Below are 14138 nucleotides of genomic sequence, written 5' to 3' on the forward strand. Positions count from 1 at the left end.
AGCAAAAGAATCTTGTTACATCATTTTCCAATAATACCCCATGTGGATCAATTTGTGTACTAGAGACTTTCCTCCAAAATGCCTACCTCCAGAGCTTAAATGGGCTTCCTGAAGGGCAAGAGGGATCTCTATTTGTTAAACATCACAAAAGAAGACCATTGTATGATCTCCTATAAAGAACATTAGATAGGAGATTAAAACGGTTGGCCAGCTTTCGAATCCACACACGCAAACTTTTGCAAGTGTCATCAAGAAAAATTCTGGTTTTTAAATAATTAAAAATGTGTGCGAACCATTCTCTCAAATCGATATGAGCACACATGAGGTTATCGAATTGAGTTTGGTTAGATACAGATGGAGTAGAGGACTTGTACCATAAATCGGTATTCGTCCTGATCAAAATCGGGGCCTACAAGGGAGTCAGTGCTTGCCATTGCATTTGCATGACGATTTTCCCTCCATGAGATGCTATCAATCATGTAAGTAGCGAATTGCTTCAGTATAGTCAATACTAAATCCTTATACTAAGACAACTTAAACTTCTCAACACAATAGGCACCTACCACTTGGTTTACAATAAGTTCAGAATCTCCATGGATGTGGATGTTCTTTACTCCCATGGTAATCCCAACACCGCGTCCTACAATTAGGGCCTTGTACTCGGCGATGTTATTGGTACAATGAAATTCTAAACAAAAAGAAAGAGGAATTGGCTTTCCTTCGAGTGAGATAAAAACCATACCTACACCTAAGCCAGTTTGACACCTCGATTTGTCAAAATACATCCCATACGGAGTCTTGTTCAATGATCAAAACATCCTCATCGGGGAAGAGGTCTAAGGTAGGATAAAACTTGGTTGAGGGAGCATCAACCAACTGATCAGCAATGACCTTCCCTTTGATTGACTTTTGAGTTATGAAGTGCAGGTCAAACTCAGAGAGTAGCATCACCCACTTGGCCAACCTTCTTGAGAGATCAAACTTTACAAAGGGGTGGTTAAGGATATCATCTTTAGCAATGACCTGCATTTCTGCATGGAGGATATAGTGTCTTAGCTTTTGAGTTGTAAAGACAAGAGGTAAGCACTATTTTTCCACAACAGAATATCGGGTTTCATAATCTATCAACATGCGGCTGTTGTAATAGACTACTCTTTCTCAACCTTCATCATCACGTTGGGCTAATAATACCACTAAAGCATGAGATGAGGCTGAAATATATAGGAAGAAAGGTCTATCAGACATAGCCGTCATTAGGATAGGAGGATTAGGAGGATTAGATAGGTAATCCTTGATGGAATCAAATGCCTTTTGACATTCCACATTCCATTTGAAGTGGGTATCTTTCTTCAATAATCACGTAAAAGGAAGGGTACGATTAGCCAATTGCGCCACAAACTGAAGGATGGCTTGGATTTTCCTTTGTAGACTACATAGCTAAGAGATGTTCTTAGGTGGAGGCATGTTCACAATAGCATCGATCTTATCCCTGTCTATTTCGATTCCTCCGTGGGAGACAATAAATCTTAGAAGCTTCCCAACGTCAACACCGAAGACACACTTAAGAGGATTTAATCTCATTTTATACAGCTGAATTCTTTCAAAGATAAGATGGAGATTTCAATGTGCATTTAAAGCGCTAAAGATTTTACCAAGATGTCATCAACATAGTATTCTAAGAACTTATGGATGAAATCGTGGAATATCAAGGTCATGGCTTGTTGATAGGTTGCTCCTATGTTTTTAAACCCAAATGACATAGCAAAAGGTTCCCCAAGGGGTTGTAAAGGCAGATTTATATTGATCTTCTGGGTTGATACAGATCTAGTTATAACTCGAGAAGTTTTCCATGAATGAGAGAAAAGCATACCCCATGGTTGAATCCAAGATCATATCGATATTCGGGAGAGGAAAATCATCCTCGAGGGAAGCTTTGTTCACATCCCAAAAATCAATGCAAATACAGATATAACCATCAGGTTTTCTTACTGGGACAATGTTCGAGATCCAGGGTGAATAGTTGATGGGGTGGTTAAAGCCAACTTTTAGGAGCTTCTGTATCTCGACCTTGAATACTAAAGCCACCTTAGGATTCATCTTTCAAATCTTTTGCTTCACGAGCTTAACATTAGGACTAAGCACAATGTTGTGTACCACAATGTACTCATCGATGCTAGGCATCTCCTCATAAGACCAAGCAAAGATGTAAGGGAATTGATGTAGAAATTTGGAATATTCTCTGAATTCTTCAGAAGATAAGCATTTGCCCACCTTTATGACCTTGTTTAGGACTCTGGAGCCTTATCTCTCATGATGATGCCAATAGTTTCTCCACTAAGGAGCGCTTTACGGTCTTCTGAATGAGGGATAAACATTTGTTCTTTATTGTGAGACAAAAATGCCCCCCACATAATGGACTCTCCAAAATACGGTTGAGCCTTCAAGTAGTATGAAAATTAATGTTTATGATGATAAGGGGGTAGCCCATCATATGCACCCATAAGTTACTTCAAGGATTCTTCCAAAGGGAAAAGATCCAAGGGAATTTCATTAGATGATATGCCATCATCAATGAGTTCCGGATGAACAAGATTTAAAGGAAAGGGATTAGCTGAAATCAAGTAAACAGTTAACCATGGTTTCGCCTTTCAACCTGTTTGACGGTATCCTAGTCCAGTATTGTGGTGATGAGGTTCGGGCTCTAGAGGAATCCAAATACCTTGTTTATTAGGTCCACAACCCTTCCCATCATACCCAAGCTGAGACACCAACTTGTATCCAGGACCATAGATGTTTTGCAATTCTTTGAATGATGGTGGTTTTGTATAGAAAAGGCGATCGACACGATAAGCATCACCTAGCTTTATAGACACATAATAAACTTTCATAGCCGAGGTGAATGCAATCTTAGGAAATCTTAAGTGGACAAGATCTACTTTGTACTCATGAAAAATGAGATTCGATGAAATCGAAAGAACCCCAATTGTCACCCAAGAATGCATTTACTTTTGAAGGTGATTTAGCTGGGGAAGGTTTTACAGGTGTAGAATCCAACATTTACACCTTAAGAGTATCTACCTTTGGGGATTTTTCTTTTGAAGAATATGGCTTCTTAGGTGATCTCTCCTTTTTAATGACTTCCTTAGCGACTTTTTCCTTCTCACGCTCTTCCTTTTTAGGGGATGAGACAGGAGTAGTGGTTGCAATTGAAGAAGACAAAGTGGGTACATAGTTTTGAAAGGAAGGTGTGAAAAAATCCTGACCAATAGAATCTATTTGACATAACTGCATAGCCTCAGGATCAACCTTAACTATGACAACCTGATTATTAGCCATAAACTTCACGGATCCATGAAGTGTAGATGAAACATCTCCCAAAGCATATGGCCATGGTCTACCTAAAAGAAGATTGTATGATAAAGGGCCTGGCATAACATGCACAAGGGTTGGAATAGTGACCGGTCCAACCTTCAAGGGCAGTATGATAGTCCTTACAGTGGTCTTACCACTGTTATCGAAACCTCAGATGAATAAGGAGGAGGCCGCCAAAGAATTTGGGTCCACCTTGATCTTTGGTAAGAAGTCTAAACCACAAACATTCAGTGGTGAACCCATGTCAACAAGCATTCATCTAATACCAATGCCATTCACATGAACAATGATCATTAATGGATCTACTAAATTCCTCACTTCAGGAGGCAGGAGTTGATGCAGATAAAAGGTAATATTTGGTGAATCCGCATAAATATGTTCCATTAGCACATTCACATCAGTCAGTCTCATAGAGGAAGGTAGCAAAATATTTTACAAAGCTTCATGTAGCATACCTTGATACATTGAGGCGGTTTGAAACAAATCCCAAAGTGAGATCTTACTCGGAGTAACCTTAAGTTGCTCGATAAGATCATAATCACTTGGTTGCTTGTCCACCGACAAAGGTGCCTTAGGAAGGACAAGTTGAGAAGGGGGTAGAAAAGATTGAGGCGGTTTAGGAACTTGCTTGTTATTTCGAGTGTTATATGTATGAGCGATAGTATTATAGGATGGTTGCTTGAATTGCATAAATCTAGTGTATAAATCAGAATCTTCTCCTTTGAAAGGTTTTCCATTAACGGACTTAACTCTCTTAGGAGAAGGACTTGCCGCTATCACATGAATGTAAGGTCTCTTAGGCCTTTGTGGGACCATAGAGCCAATAATGACATTCACAGACCCTTCATTTTTGTATGAGGATGCCGTGGAAGATGAATCACCCTTTACATCTTTTATAGGATAAGGTGCTTCAAGGAAGTCATCCAAGACTTCAATCAACATATCAAAATCATCCTTCGAGAATGCCTTATCAAAGGCATAGAATTCCAAAAGGAAAAGATCTGACATTAGGCATTCACGTCCGGTTCACCAAAATGTAGGGGAGTGGATTTTCCCCCTCCAAGATGATAAATCTTAGAAGGAAAATCTATCTGCTGCTACCTCTTCGAATAGGCACTAAGATGAGCTAGGGGATAACGAACAACTAAACTAACTATACTACACAAGAGATAAATTTAACATAATTGAAGTGCAGAAATAATGAATATACAAAAATGAATTTACAGAACAGTGCAATGTTAAAAGTAGATTATACTTGCCAACTAGGGAGCTCTCGGATTCTGAACGCTAGTGCGGGGCTCAGACACTAGTGCGGTGCGTTGTAGTCTGTACGACTCACAGATAGGGAAAAGTCTTGAAAAGAACCTGCAAATGGTTTCTTGCATGCGAAACCTATTCTTCACTTGCACACACTGAGATGGGGAAAATTATTCGGGTTGTATAGGGGCCTGCCTCAGTCAGACCCTTGTTTAGGTGTTTCCACCACCACAAACAACCAGATAGATATAGTAGAAAAATAAATTGGAACTTGGTAAATTGGAAAATAAATGCAAATGGAAACTAAACTTTGTTTAAAAGATGCTAACTCTATTGCATGCAATAAATATTGGAAAGTATTGAAATATTGGAATATTGGGATGTCGGAAATAAGTATTTAACAATGCAAAGGACTCATTGCATGTAAAAGAAATTGGTAAAAGAGAGAGAGAGAGAATGAGCATGGAGCCAAACCCCTTGTATTTGGAATCATGAGCATGATGAAGCCTACTTGATCGCTTTGTTGGTAAGAAGCCACCACAAGATGGGTGTAACTTGATATTGGTAGAATGTATGCCCAAGAGCATAAAGAGAGTTGCAAAATATTGAGAGCAGAATGAAAGCCAAGAGCCAAGAACCCAAGTCAGGAACCCTTCCAAATGAGCAAGGAAGGGTTCTTAAACCCAAAAGGGGTGTGGGGAGCCATTGCGGCAAAATGTGAGCCAAAGGACATGCGTCCGCCAACGTTTCACTCTTTGCCATATTTGAGATGCAGCTATCTTTTCAGGATGTTAGCGTGGCACACAAACATCCCCGCGTTGCACTGATGTCCATCAAAAAGTAGGCCCAAAGGGGTTTTCGAGGCATTTCAAGGCACTTCGTCCTTCAAGGCCATGATTCTAAAATAGCATACTTTTGATCATGGATTCATAATAAATGCGTCGGGCACAATTTAGGACACTAAACTCTAAAATCAAACAAACTAGAAGAAACAGAAGGAACAAGATGCACTTCGAGATCCCGAGAACCTGAGGTTCGGAAGTGCGAATGAAATGAAAACAGGATGAAAGCAAAGCAAAAAAAAAGGGGGCCCCTAGCTTGAGAAATAAAAAGTTGGGGTGTGTTATGCAAGGCATAACATAATGGATATCTGATACCTTCGAATATCCAATTTTTGTTAGTTTTTTCTATCAATATAATATATAATATATTATAATACTATTATGTACAATATTTAAAATATTATTTTATATATTTTATTTAATATATAAATATTTATATATAATATAATGTAATATAATTAATGATATATATATATATATATAAACTTATAAATCCCAATATAACATTTAATATTAAATAAATTATGTTTCCTTGGATCCCTCATATAATCTCCCATTTGGACACTCTTTCCTTCTACCTACAAGTCTATCTCTCTTGCTATCCCTAACATCTTGTACACTTATTTGTACCCAACTCTCTCCTCCTATGTATTATACTTCTCGATATTGAGCGCTCTCTCTCTCTCTCTCTCTCTCTCTCTCTCTCTCTCTCTCTCCCTTTGTTCATCCTTTCATCTCTCCTATCTTCCCCTCAATCTAATTACTCTCTCTAGATCCCTTTCCCCTACACTCCCTATCTCTCCCTCTCCATTTCCCCTCATCTATCTACATATCCCTCTCCCCCTATCCTTTGCCAACCCCCTCTCCCTTTCCCCTTCCCTCCCTCTCTTTCCCCTCTCCCTTGTACACCATCTTTCTCTTTGTTGATACTTCCATCTCTCCCCTCTCCCCATCCCCCTAACTACCTCTCTATCTCACACTCTCTCTCTCCCTCCCCCTTGTAGAATCCTCTCTCCCCTCTCTTTCTCTCTCTAACCCCCCCTCTCTCTCTCACTATCCCCTTCTCTCCTCTCCTTCTCTCCCTATCTCTATCTCTCCTTATCCTAAACAAGGTATCAAATATCAAATATAATCAGATATCCAATACTTATGAGAAAGGGCCCCAATGAAATTGTTGGCGCCCTTATGAAAAGATATTAGATATCAAATATAATTGGATATTCGATACCTATGAGAAAGGGCAACAATGAAATTATTGTCACCCTTATAAAAAGATATCGGATATCGAATATTATTCGATATTCGATACTTGGGCCACACAAAAGAGGATAATGGGCCATTTTAAGAATTCAAACGGTCCTCACATTCTTTTTGCAGGCGACAAACATAGGTTTTCAGATAGATAGAGACAAAATTTCTTTTTTGAGACTTTTTAACACAATTTTGTCATTAGCAATCAGTTTTTAGCATCTTTGAAACCCTTAGTGTTCCCTTGAACTTAGTGATATGTTATCTCTTTGCAGGCCCACCCAATGCCTCTTCTTTCTTTCTTTCATCTACTTTACCAGGAGTATGCATGTAGGTTAATACTCTCGCTAAAGTGAAGGCTAAATGTACTATTGTAAATTGCATCCTTATTAAATTTCTTGCTCAACTAGGCCTTGTTTAAGCATGCATGACCTCTTGCATCTGGTTCCACTCATCACAACTCAATTCAACATATCATTTGGCTTCTCCTCCACATTTAGGATATCTAGGCCCAATTTAGGCCATCTTTGGAGGGAGCATGACACCTAGGGCATCCCACTCCCCTTAGTTTGGCCGCAAATTGAAATCGCTCAATGGTCAAAAGTGGATTTAGTGGGAAGTATCTTCCTATGTCTATCTGCTTCATGTTTTGCACCCTAAAATTCTTGGGAGAGGTATATAAGCAAGGTGTCCTCCCCCATTTTGGTAGAACATGAATATACAAAGGACAAGACATTCAAGAATTACGGTATTCAACATTGAAGGAATTTTATCGCCTCATATTCATCATTGCGGTAACATTCAACAACCTTCATGCAAGAAAGTCTTTTATGATTCTTTTAGGTCTTTTGTGTGGATTCATGCTATTTCATCAACATTCATGATCATCTTCAAAAAAGAATTTACATCATCAAGGTATAAGCCAATTCCATTTTCAAATCTAGCCTCTGCTACCTAATGGCATTCTTTCCTTTCAATTTCATTTTAATTCTATTCCAAGGTTACTTCCAAAATTAGTTTGACTGAAGAAAACCCCTTTCTCCCCAACAATTTCTACTTTTTGTGTGTGCAGAATATGTGGTGAAGCAATAAACCAAAATAGGGGACAAGAAATAAACCCAGCAAGTCAACCACCAAACACAATTGCAATGAATTTCATCCATTCTAAGAGATATAAAGGACATAAAACATCTTAAGTCATCTCTTAATGTAGCACCAAACATAACACATGCTAGTGCATATCCTCCCAAGTTAGCAACAGGGTAACATATAGAAGAAATGTGTAGCACATAACCAGTTGAACCAAAAACATAACCTCAAAATGAAATTACTCAATGTGGATCACCAAAAGACATAGTACGACCCAAATACAACTTAACTCAACCTTGAATGCTGGTACAAACCCTAAAAGAAAAGTGCACGAAACAAAACATTTCATGTTAGCCAGATAATTGCAAATTACCTTGAAAACCAATTCTAGACATAATGCAACACTAAAATGAATAGGAATTATCATGAAGACCACATAGAGACATCCCATGAACACACAAAAACACTTCCAAATACTTCTTCCATACTATCAAGCCAAAATAGGTTGGTGCAACCAAAATAGATATAGAGTTATTCATACTTGAAAGGATAGGAAACATAAACACGAAATAAAACATCATAAAACTTACTTGTGAATCATTTCAAAATCTAAAATCTAAACGATGACACTGCAAAAATATTATAAGCATGTCCACCACGTCATAGTAGTAGAAACATTAATGTGGGGCATTTTTTGGACTAATCTTAACAAGCCACTAAACTGCCAACTCACTGCCTTAACCAAAAACATCAACTACATCACTAGATACTTGTAAAGATAGGGGTGCAATATCCACCAAACAGACACATAAATCCCAAACCACAAGACCATATCTACAAATGCCAAGGAATGTAGAGCATTCTTGGAAATAGTCTTCAACACATATTCTTACATTCACACACTTCATCAACCCAAACTTCCTTGTAACATGATTTGCTCACTCAAGAGCAACAAGAGAGATACTACTGAAGCTTGTAGTATCTACAAGACCATCAACTTCACATCACTTCATTGTCATGCTTCTAATCCTCATCTTTATATTTCTAATCCTTATCTCAATATGATATCATCATACCATATTTGCTAATCAATCACGAGCTTCAACACCATGTTGCTGCCATAAGCATCATCATACAAGCAAGCCTTATATAAATATTGTCATCATCATTGTTCTTCAATCTCATTTATCATCATCATTATCTTCATACATGGTAAGACATCAACACCAAATTGATGGTGGACATCCAACCAAGGACTTCATTAGAAACATCAACATCATCTTCATGTAAGGGCAAGTATCAACACCAATAGTCTCCACAACACATTAAGTGAATATGTCCACAACAATAAACATTAACGTATCTACTTAAGAACATCATCATCAAGATACCATAGCATACTGAGTGTAGATATCAACACCAAGAAGGTGGACATCCACAACAAGGACCATCAATATATCTACTCAACTGCACATGGAACACATATATGATAGAACAACCATCAATCATCTACAGTTCATTCTTAACACTCATTTGGACTTCAATATTAATGCCTACATAATCTATTTGAGAAATGCCAAAGTGAGGCCCAAGTGAGTATGAAGTTGTATAAGGATAAAATTTATGACACCACACTATTTACCGATGAAAAGTATGATGGCCTAATAATTAAATTTTAGAGATTGATCCAAGTGTCACAATCTTACTAATATCACGATCACTCCATTGAGATATAAATATAAAATCATTTGGCTGTACAAGGTGGCTGGATTTCTATGACTTATAAGAAAGCTTCATGGTTCACTTTTATCCCAAAAGGCACACTTGAAGTTTCAAATATTGAACTAATATAATTTTTGTGGTTATTCGCATATATTCTAGACCTTGAGAAGGAACATAACTATGCAAATTTTGTTCTTTCATCTAGGTGTCTCCTTAGGTTATTTACACGCTTCATGGTATTGTGTTTATCTTTCATATCTCATTTTTGAATAAGTGTATAATTGGTTATAATTGTTTAGCTTCTCTAAAAGTTGTAATATATCTCTAAGGTTCCTATGAGTACTCTTCTTTGAAACTCATGATGCTTGTAATGCTCACAAGGATTGTCAAAGTATTCTTGATTTTATATCTTTTGTAATATGTTTGTAATGCATGTTTTAAGAGTATATAGCTACAATTATGTGATTTTAAATGTAATATTGGTTTCTTTGTTATATTTTGAATCACATCATGTTTGGTATGTACAAAATATTTACTATATATGAGTACTTGGCTATGAAAGTTTAAACATGTCACCTAACAGAAAATCATGACACCAATTTATTCTTCTAACCATTTCACCTACTAGACCACTCTAAAATTAAAAAACCTAAATTTATTTTAAGAAAGGTTCTTATTTTGTCTATTTATCAACTAGTGTAACCTATTAATCTTGAACTAACACCATCTTATCCATACCTATACTAGACCAATATTTAGAAAGCTATAAATTAATTTGTTTATAAAAATATACCATGTATAAAGTAGGCTATTTCAACAACACATCATTTTGAGACTTAAATATGATTTGTGAATAGTTACAAGCATGATACTACTATGTGATTTAAGACATTGATAAGTCCCGAGTCTGTAAATTTGCATAATTAATTCTAGTGACACTTCTTTGGTTTCCATGTGCTTAGAGTTGGTTTACTACTAAGACTACTTTTGATTGTTTCATTTATCCATAATTTTCCTCTAAAATCCTTTGGAATCACCTCACAAGCCTAACATAGAGAAAAGTTAAGAGGATATGCCTTGTCTTAGGCATTGGTCTTGATTTTTTCCTCTAGACTTGAGCGTGAATCTCAACCCAATATTTCCAAGTTGACATCCCCAACCTTGAGAACTAGGTTTACCCTTTAGGATTAGAGGAAACACAGTTCAAGTCATAAACACAATACTATTGTAGAGAAAAATTACAACTCTATCTAGGCTAGAATTATTGCAATGTTTTGCCAACTATTAACTTTGATCAAAGCAAATAATAAGTGTTCATTTTAGGTTAATGGAGAGGCTTTTCACTTTTTGGAGCATCTATTGACAACTTTTAATATTCATTAATAATGTGATAGCCACCTCATTCAAATCCATTAGCATTATGTCAAGATACATTTTTCAACGATAATAATGTACAGATCATCATGTCACCATGACATGAATAATAGCCAAAAGACATACTCCCTCTCTCCCTATTCTCTAAAATAGAATAAGAAAAAACTCTTCAAACATACATTAAGAATACATTAAACTATATATATGTATATGTATATATATAGACATTATTGTTTCCTCGGAAAACATTAACAAATTAAGTAAATATTTGTTCTATTTATGTTATTTTATCTATAACAAGAATAAAATTATTTTGAAAAAACAAACCTTTACATCTAATGAACACACATTTAAATCATATTTAGTTAAATCAAATATTTATTTAAAAAGCAATAAATTTTCACATGGGAAACTTTTTAAATTAGAAATAATTGATTATCTTGAGTAGACAAAATTGCCGGGAATTGGAATAGACATTGCCAAAAGTAGGGAGATATGAATACCAATTGTTTTATGATCATTTAAATAGGCATAACTTGTGAAGAAGCTCAAAAGTTACCTATTAAATATACTAAGACAAAAAAAAATCCTGCCTTACGGTGTTATTCATACCCTCTTAAACCCCTGAAAAGTTTCCATCTCTTACTAACATGAAATCTTCCCTGCAAACTTATTGTGGTTAAGATACAATCTTAAGAGATTGGGAGAACTCCATAGCCCAGGAGGAATCTCACCACTCAGCTGGTTGTTGTTGATGTACAGATAGTGTAGAGAATTGCAGTCTACAAAGGACAAAGGCAGATTACCACTGAATTTGTTTGAAGAGCCATGAAAGCTGTAGAGTGCTCCTCCCCGACACAGATTCTTTGGCAGAGGGCCTTCCAATTCGTTTTTCCCCACATCAACAAAAATGAGAGTGGAGAAAGTACCCAAACTCTGGGGCAACCATCCACTGAGCTTGTTGTCGAACAGCTTCAAATAACTTAAGTACCGTAGCTTGCCGAGCCCAGCAGGTATCTCTCCAGTAAGACTATTGCTGAACAAATGCAGAGAATTCAAATATGTGAGATTTGAGAGTCCGTCGGGAATTGTGCCGTGAAGCTGATTGTCGCTAAAATCCAAACTTTCTATGCTCCTCAGTTGGCCAATGTTGGCCGGAATTCGTCCAGACAAATTGTTGTCATAGAGGAACAATGATCTCAAATTTGAGAGAGCCATCAAACTGGTAGGTATCTCACCCGAGAGATGATTCCGCGACAAATCCAACTCTTCCAGCTGCGTTAAATTGCCCAAGAAAGTCGGGATTCTGCCCAGAAGACTACAGTTCTGTAGGCATAACTGCTGCAGTTGCTTTAAATTGCCAAGCTCACTGTGTAGCACACCAGGACGCAGAGGGTTATTGTCAAACGTGAGGTTCTTCAGAGACTTCAAATCCCCAACAAAATTAGGGAATTCTCCAGTGAAACTATTATTGTGGAAGATGAGAGCTTCGAGCTTTGACAACATTCCGAAGGCTGGAGGAATGGAGCCACTGAAACTATTATATGCCAAGTTCAAGATTCTCAACTCGCTCAACTCGGAGATACGAGTGGGCAGCGTTCCGGCAAAGTGGTTGCTCGACAAATCGAGCTTGTGCAAACGCTTGCAATGCAAGAGGCCAATGGGGAAAGGAGCGGTGAAAGCATTGCGTTGGAGAATCAAGGCGGTGAGATTAGAAAGGGCGCATATAGCGGAAGTGAGGTTGCCAGAAATGGAGGCCCCAGTGAGATCAACAACGGTAACGCTGTTGAAAGTATCACAGGAGATTCCTGTCCAAGCACATGGATTTTGGTGAGATTCATTCCAGTCGCTCAAAGCATTCCGTGTGTCCCTCCAATCTTCCCTTTTTATTTTAAGGAGAATTACGCCGTCTTGGGAGAGGGAATTGCAGTGGAGAAGCAATAGCAAAAAGCTGAGAATGCAGCAAAAGCAAGTCAGAACGCGGATGGGGATTATTGCTGCCATGAGATATGTCAGAAAGCTAAGGGAAAAGCTCTCCTTGGAGAAATGTTGGGAAAATTCTCAGATTTAAGGCTCGTTGATAAATTCTCTTTCTTCGCAACTTCCGAAAGGAGTAGTTTTTTTTTTGTTTTTTTACTAGATCGAAATATTCGATAAACGACTACCGTTGATTGGTATGTAGAACGAAGAAAGATTGTTGGATTTTTCTAAGTGTTCTTTTTCCGCAACTTCCAAAAGGATTAGATTTTTTTGACTGGACGAAAAATTTCCGAAAACGACTACCATTGACTAGTAGGCAGAGAATGAAGAAAAGATTGTAGGATTTTCTTAAGTGCTCTTTCTGTGCAACTTCCAAATAAAAGTTAGATTTTTTTTTTACTAATAAAAAATTTCAGAAAATGATTAATGCTGATTAGTACATAGAGAATGAATTTTTTTGTGGTTTAACAGTAATGGAGATTCTCCTGATTTTTTCTGGATTTGATTGTGTAATGGGGATGCAGAGTATCAAGATTTTACTCTTGAAAATTTTACAAAAATCTTTTGTATTTTGCAGATTTTAAAAACTATACGAAATGTAATTTTGTGTAGAGTTTAGCTGCTCCCAAAAAAGGTTGTTGGAGTTTCCCGAGTGCTCTTTCTTTGCAACTTCTGAAAGGAGTATACTTTTTTTGAATAGATCGAAATATTAAGAAAAGGACTACTACTGATTAGTATGCAAAGAACAAAGAAAAAGGTTGTTGGATTTTCCTATGTTATGATGTGCAAAACAGAGAGTAAATAAAAGATATGACTAATCGATCAGTACAAATGGGAGTGTGAGGAGAATGTTCAAAAGAACATATATGACCTACTAAGTCAGTGATTATATATATATATATATATATATATATATATACACACACACACAGACATATACATATATATATCTCTCTCTGTGTGTGTATGTATATATATACACATATATACATGCACATATATACGTGTATATATATACATGTATACATGTATATACATATATGTATATATATACATATATATACATATGTATATATATGTATGTGTATATATATGTATATATATTGAAAATTAAATATTTAAAGTAGTGAGATATTATAGATATCTCTGGAGGGTTTGGAGGGTTTGTTTTGAGGAGGTCAAACATAATTTTCTAATGATGATGATCAAATCCTTTGCGACAAATGCATCAAAGAAGTGGAATGGGGTGGAGGG

At 36.8% G+C, this 14138-nt stretch overlaps 1 protein-coding gene across 1 annotated transcript; it reads right to left on the reverse strand.

Annotated features, from left to right (window-relative positions):
- Positions 1-11549: 11549 nt before the first annotated feature.
- Positions 11550-12908, reverse strand: LOC131042783 (receptor-like protein kinase HSL1). Its single transcript, XM_057976102.2, has one exon. The coding sequence runs from the start codon at positions 12906-12908 to the stop codon at positions 11550-11552; it is 1359 nt and encodes a 452-aa protein (XP_057832085.2).
- Between the last annotated feature and the right edge of the window lie 1230 nt (positions 12909-14138).

Source organism: Cryptomeria japonica, chromosome 10, assembly GCF_030272615.1.
Source record: "Cryptomeria japonica chromosome 10, Sugi_1.0, whole genome shotgun sequence".
Taxonomy (NCBI): Eukaryota; Viridiplantae; Streptophyta; class Pinopsida; order Cupressales; family Cupressaceae; genus Cryptomeria; species Cryptomeria japonica.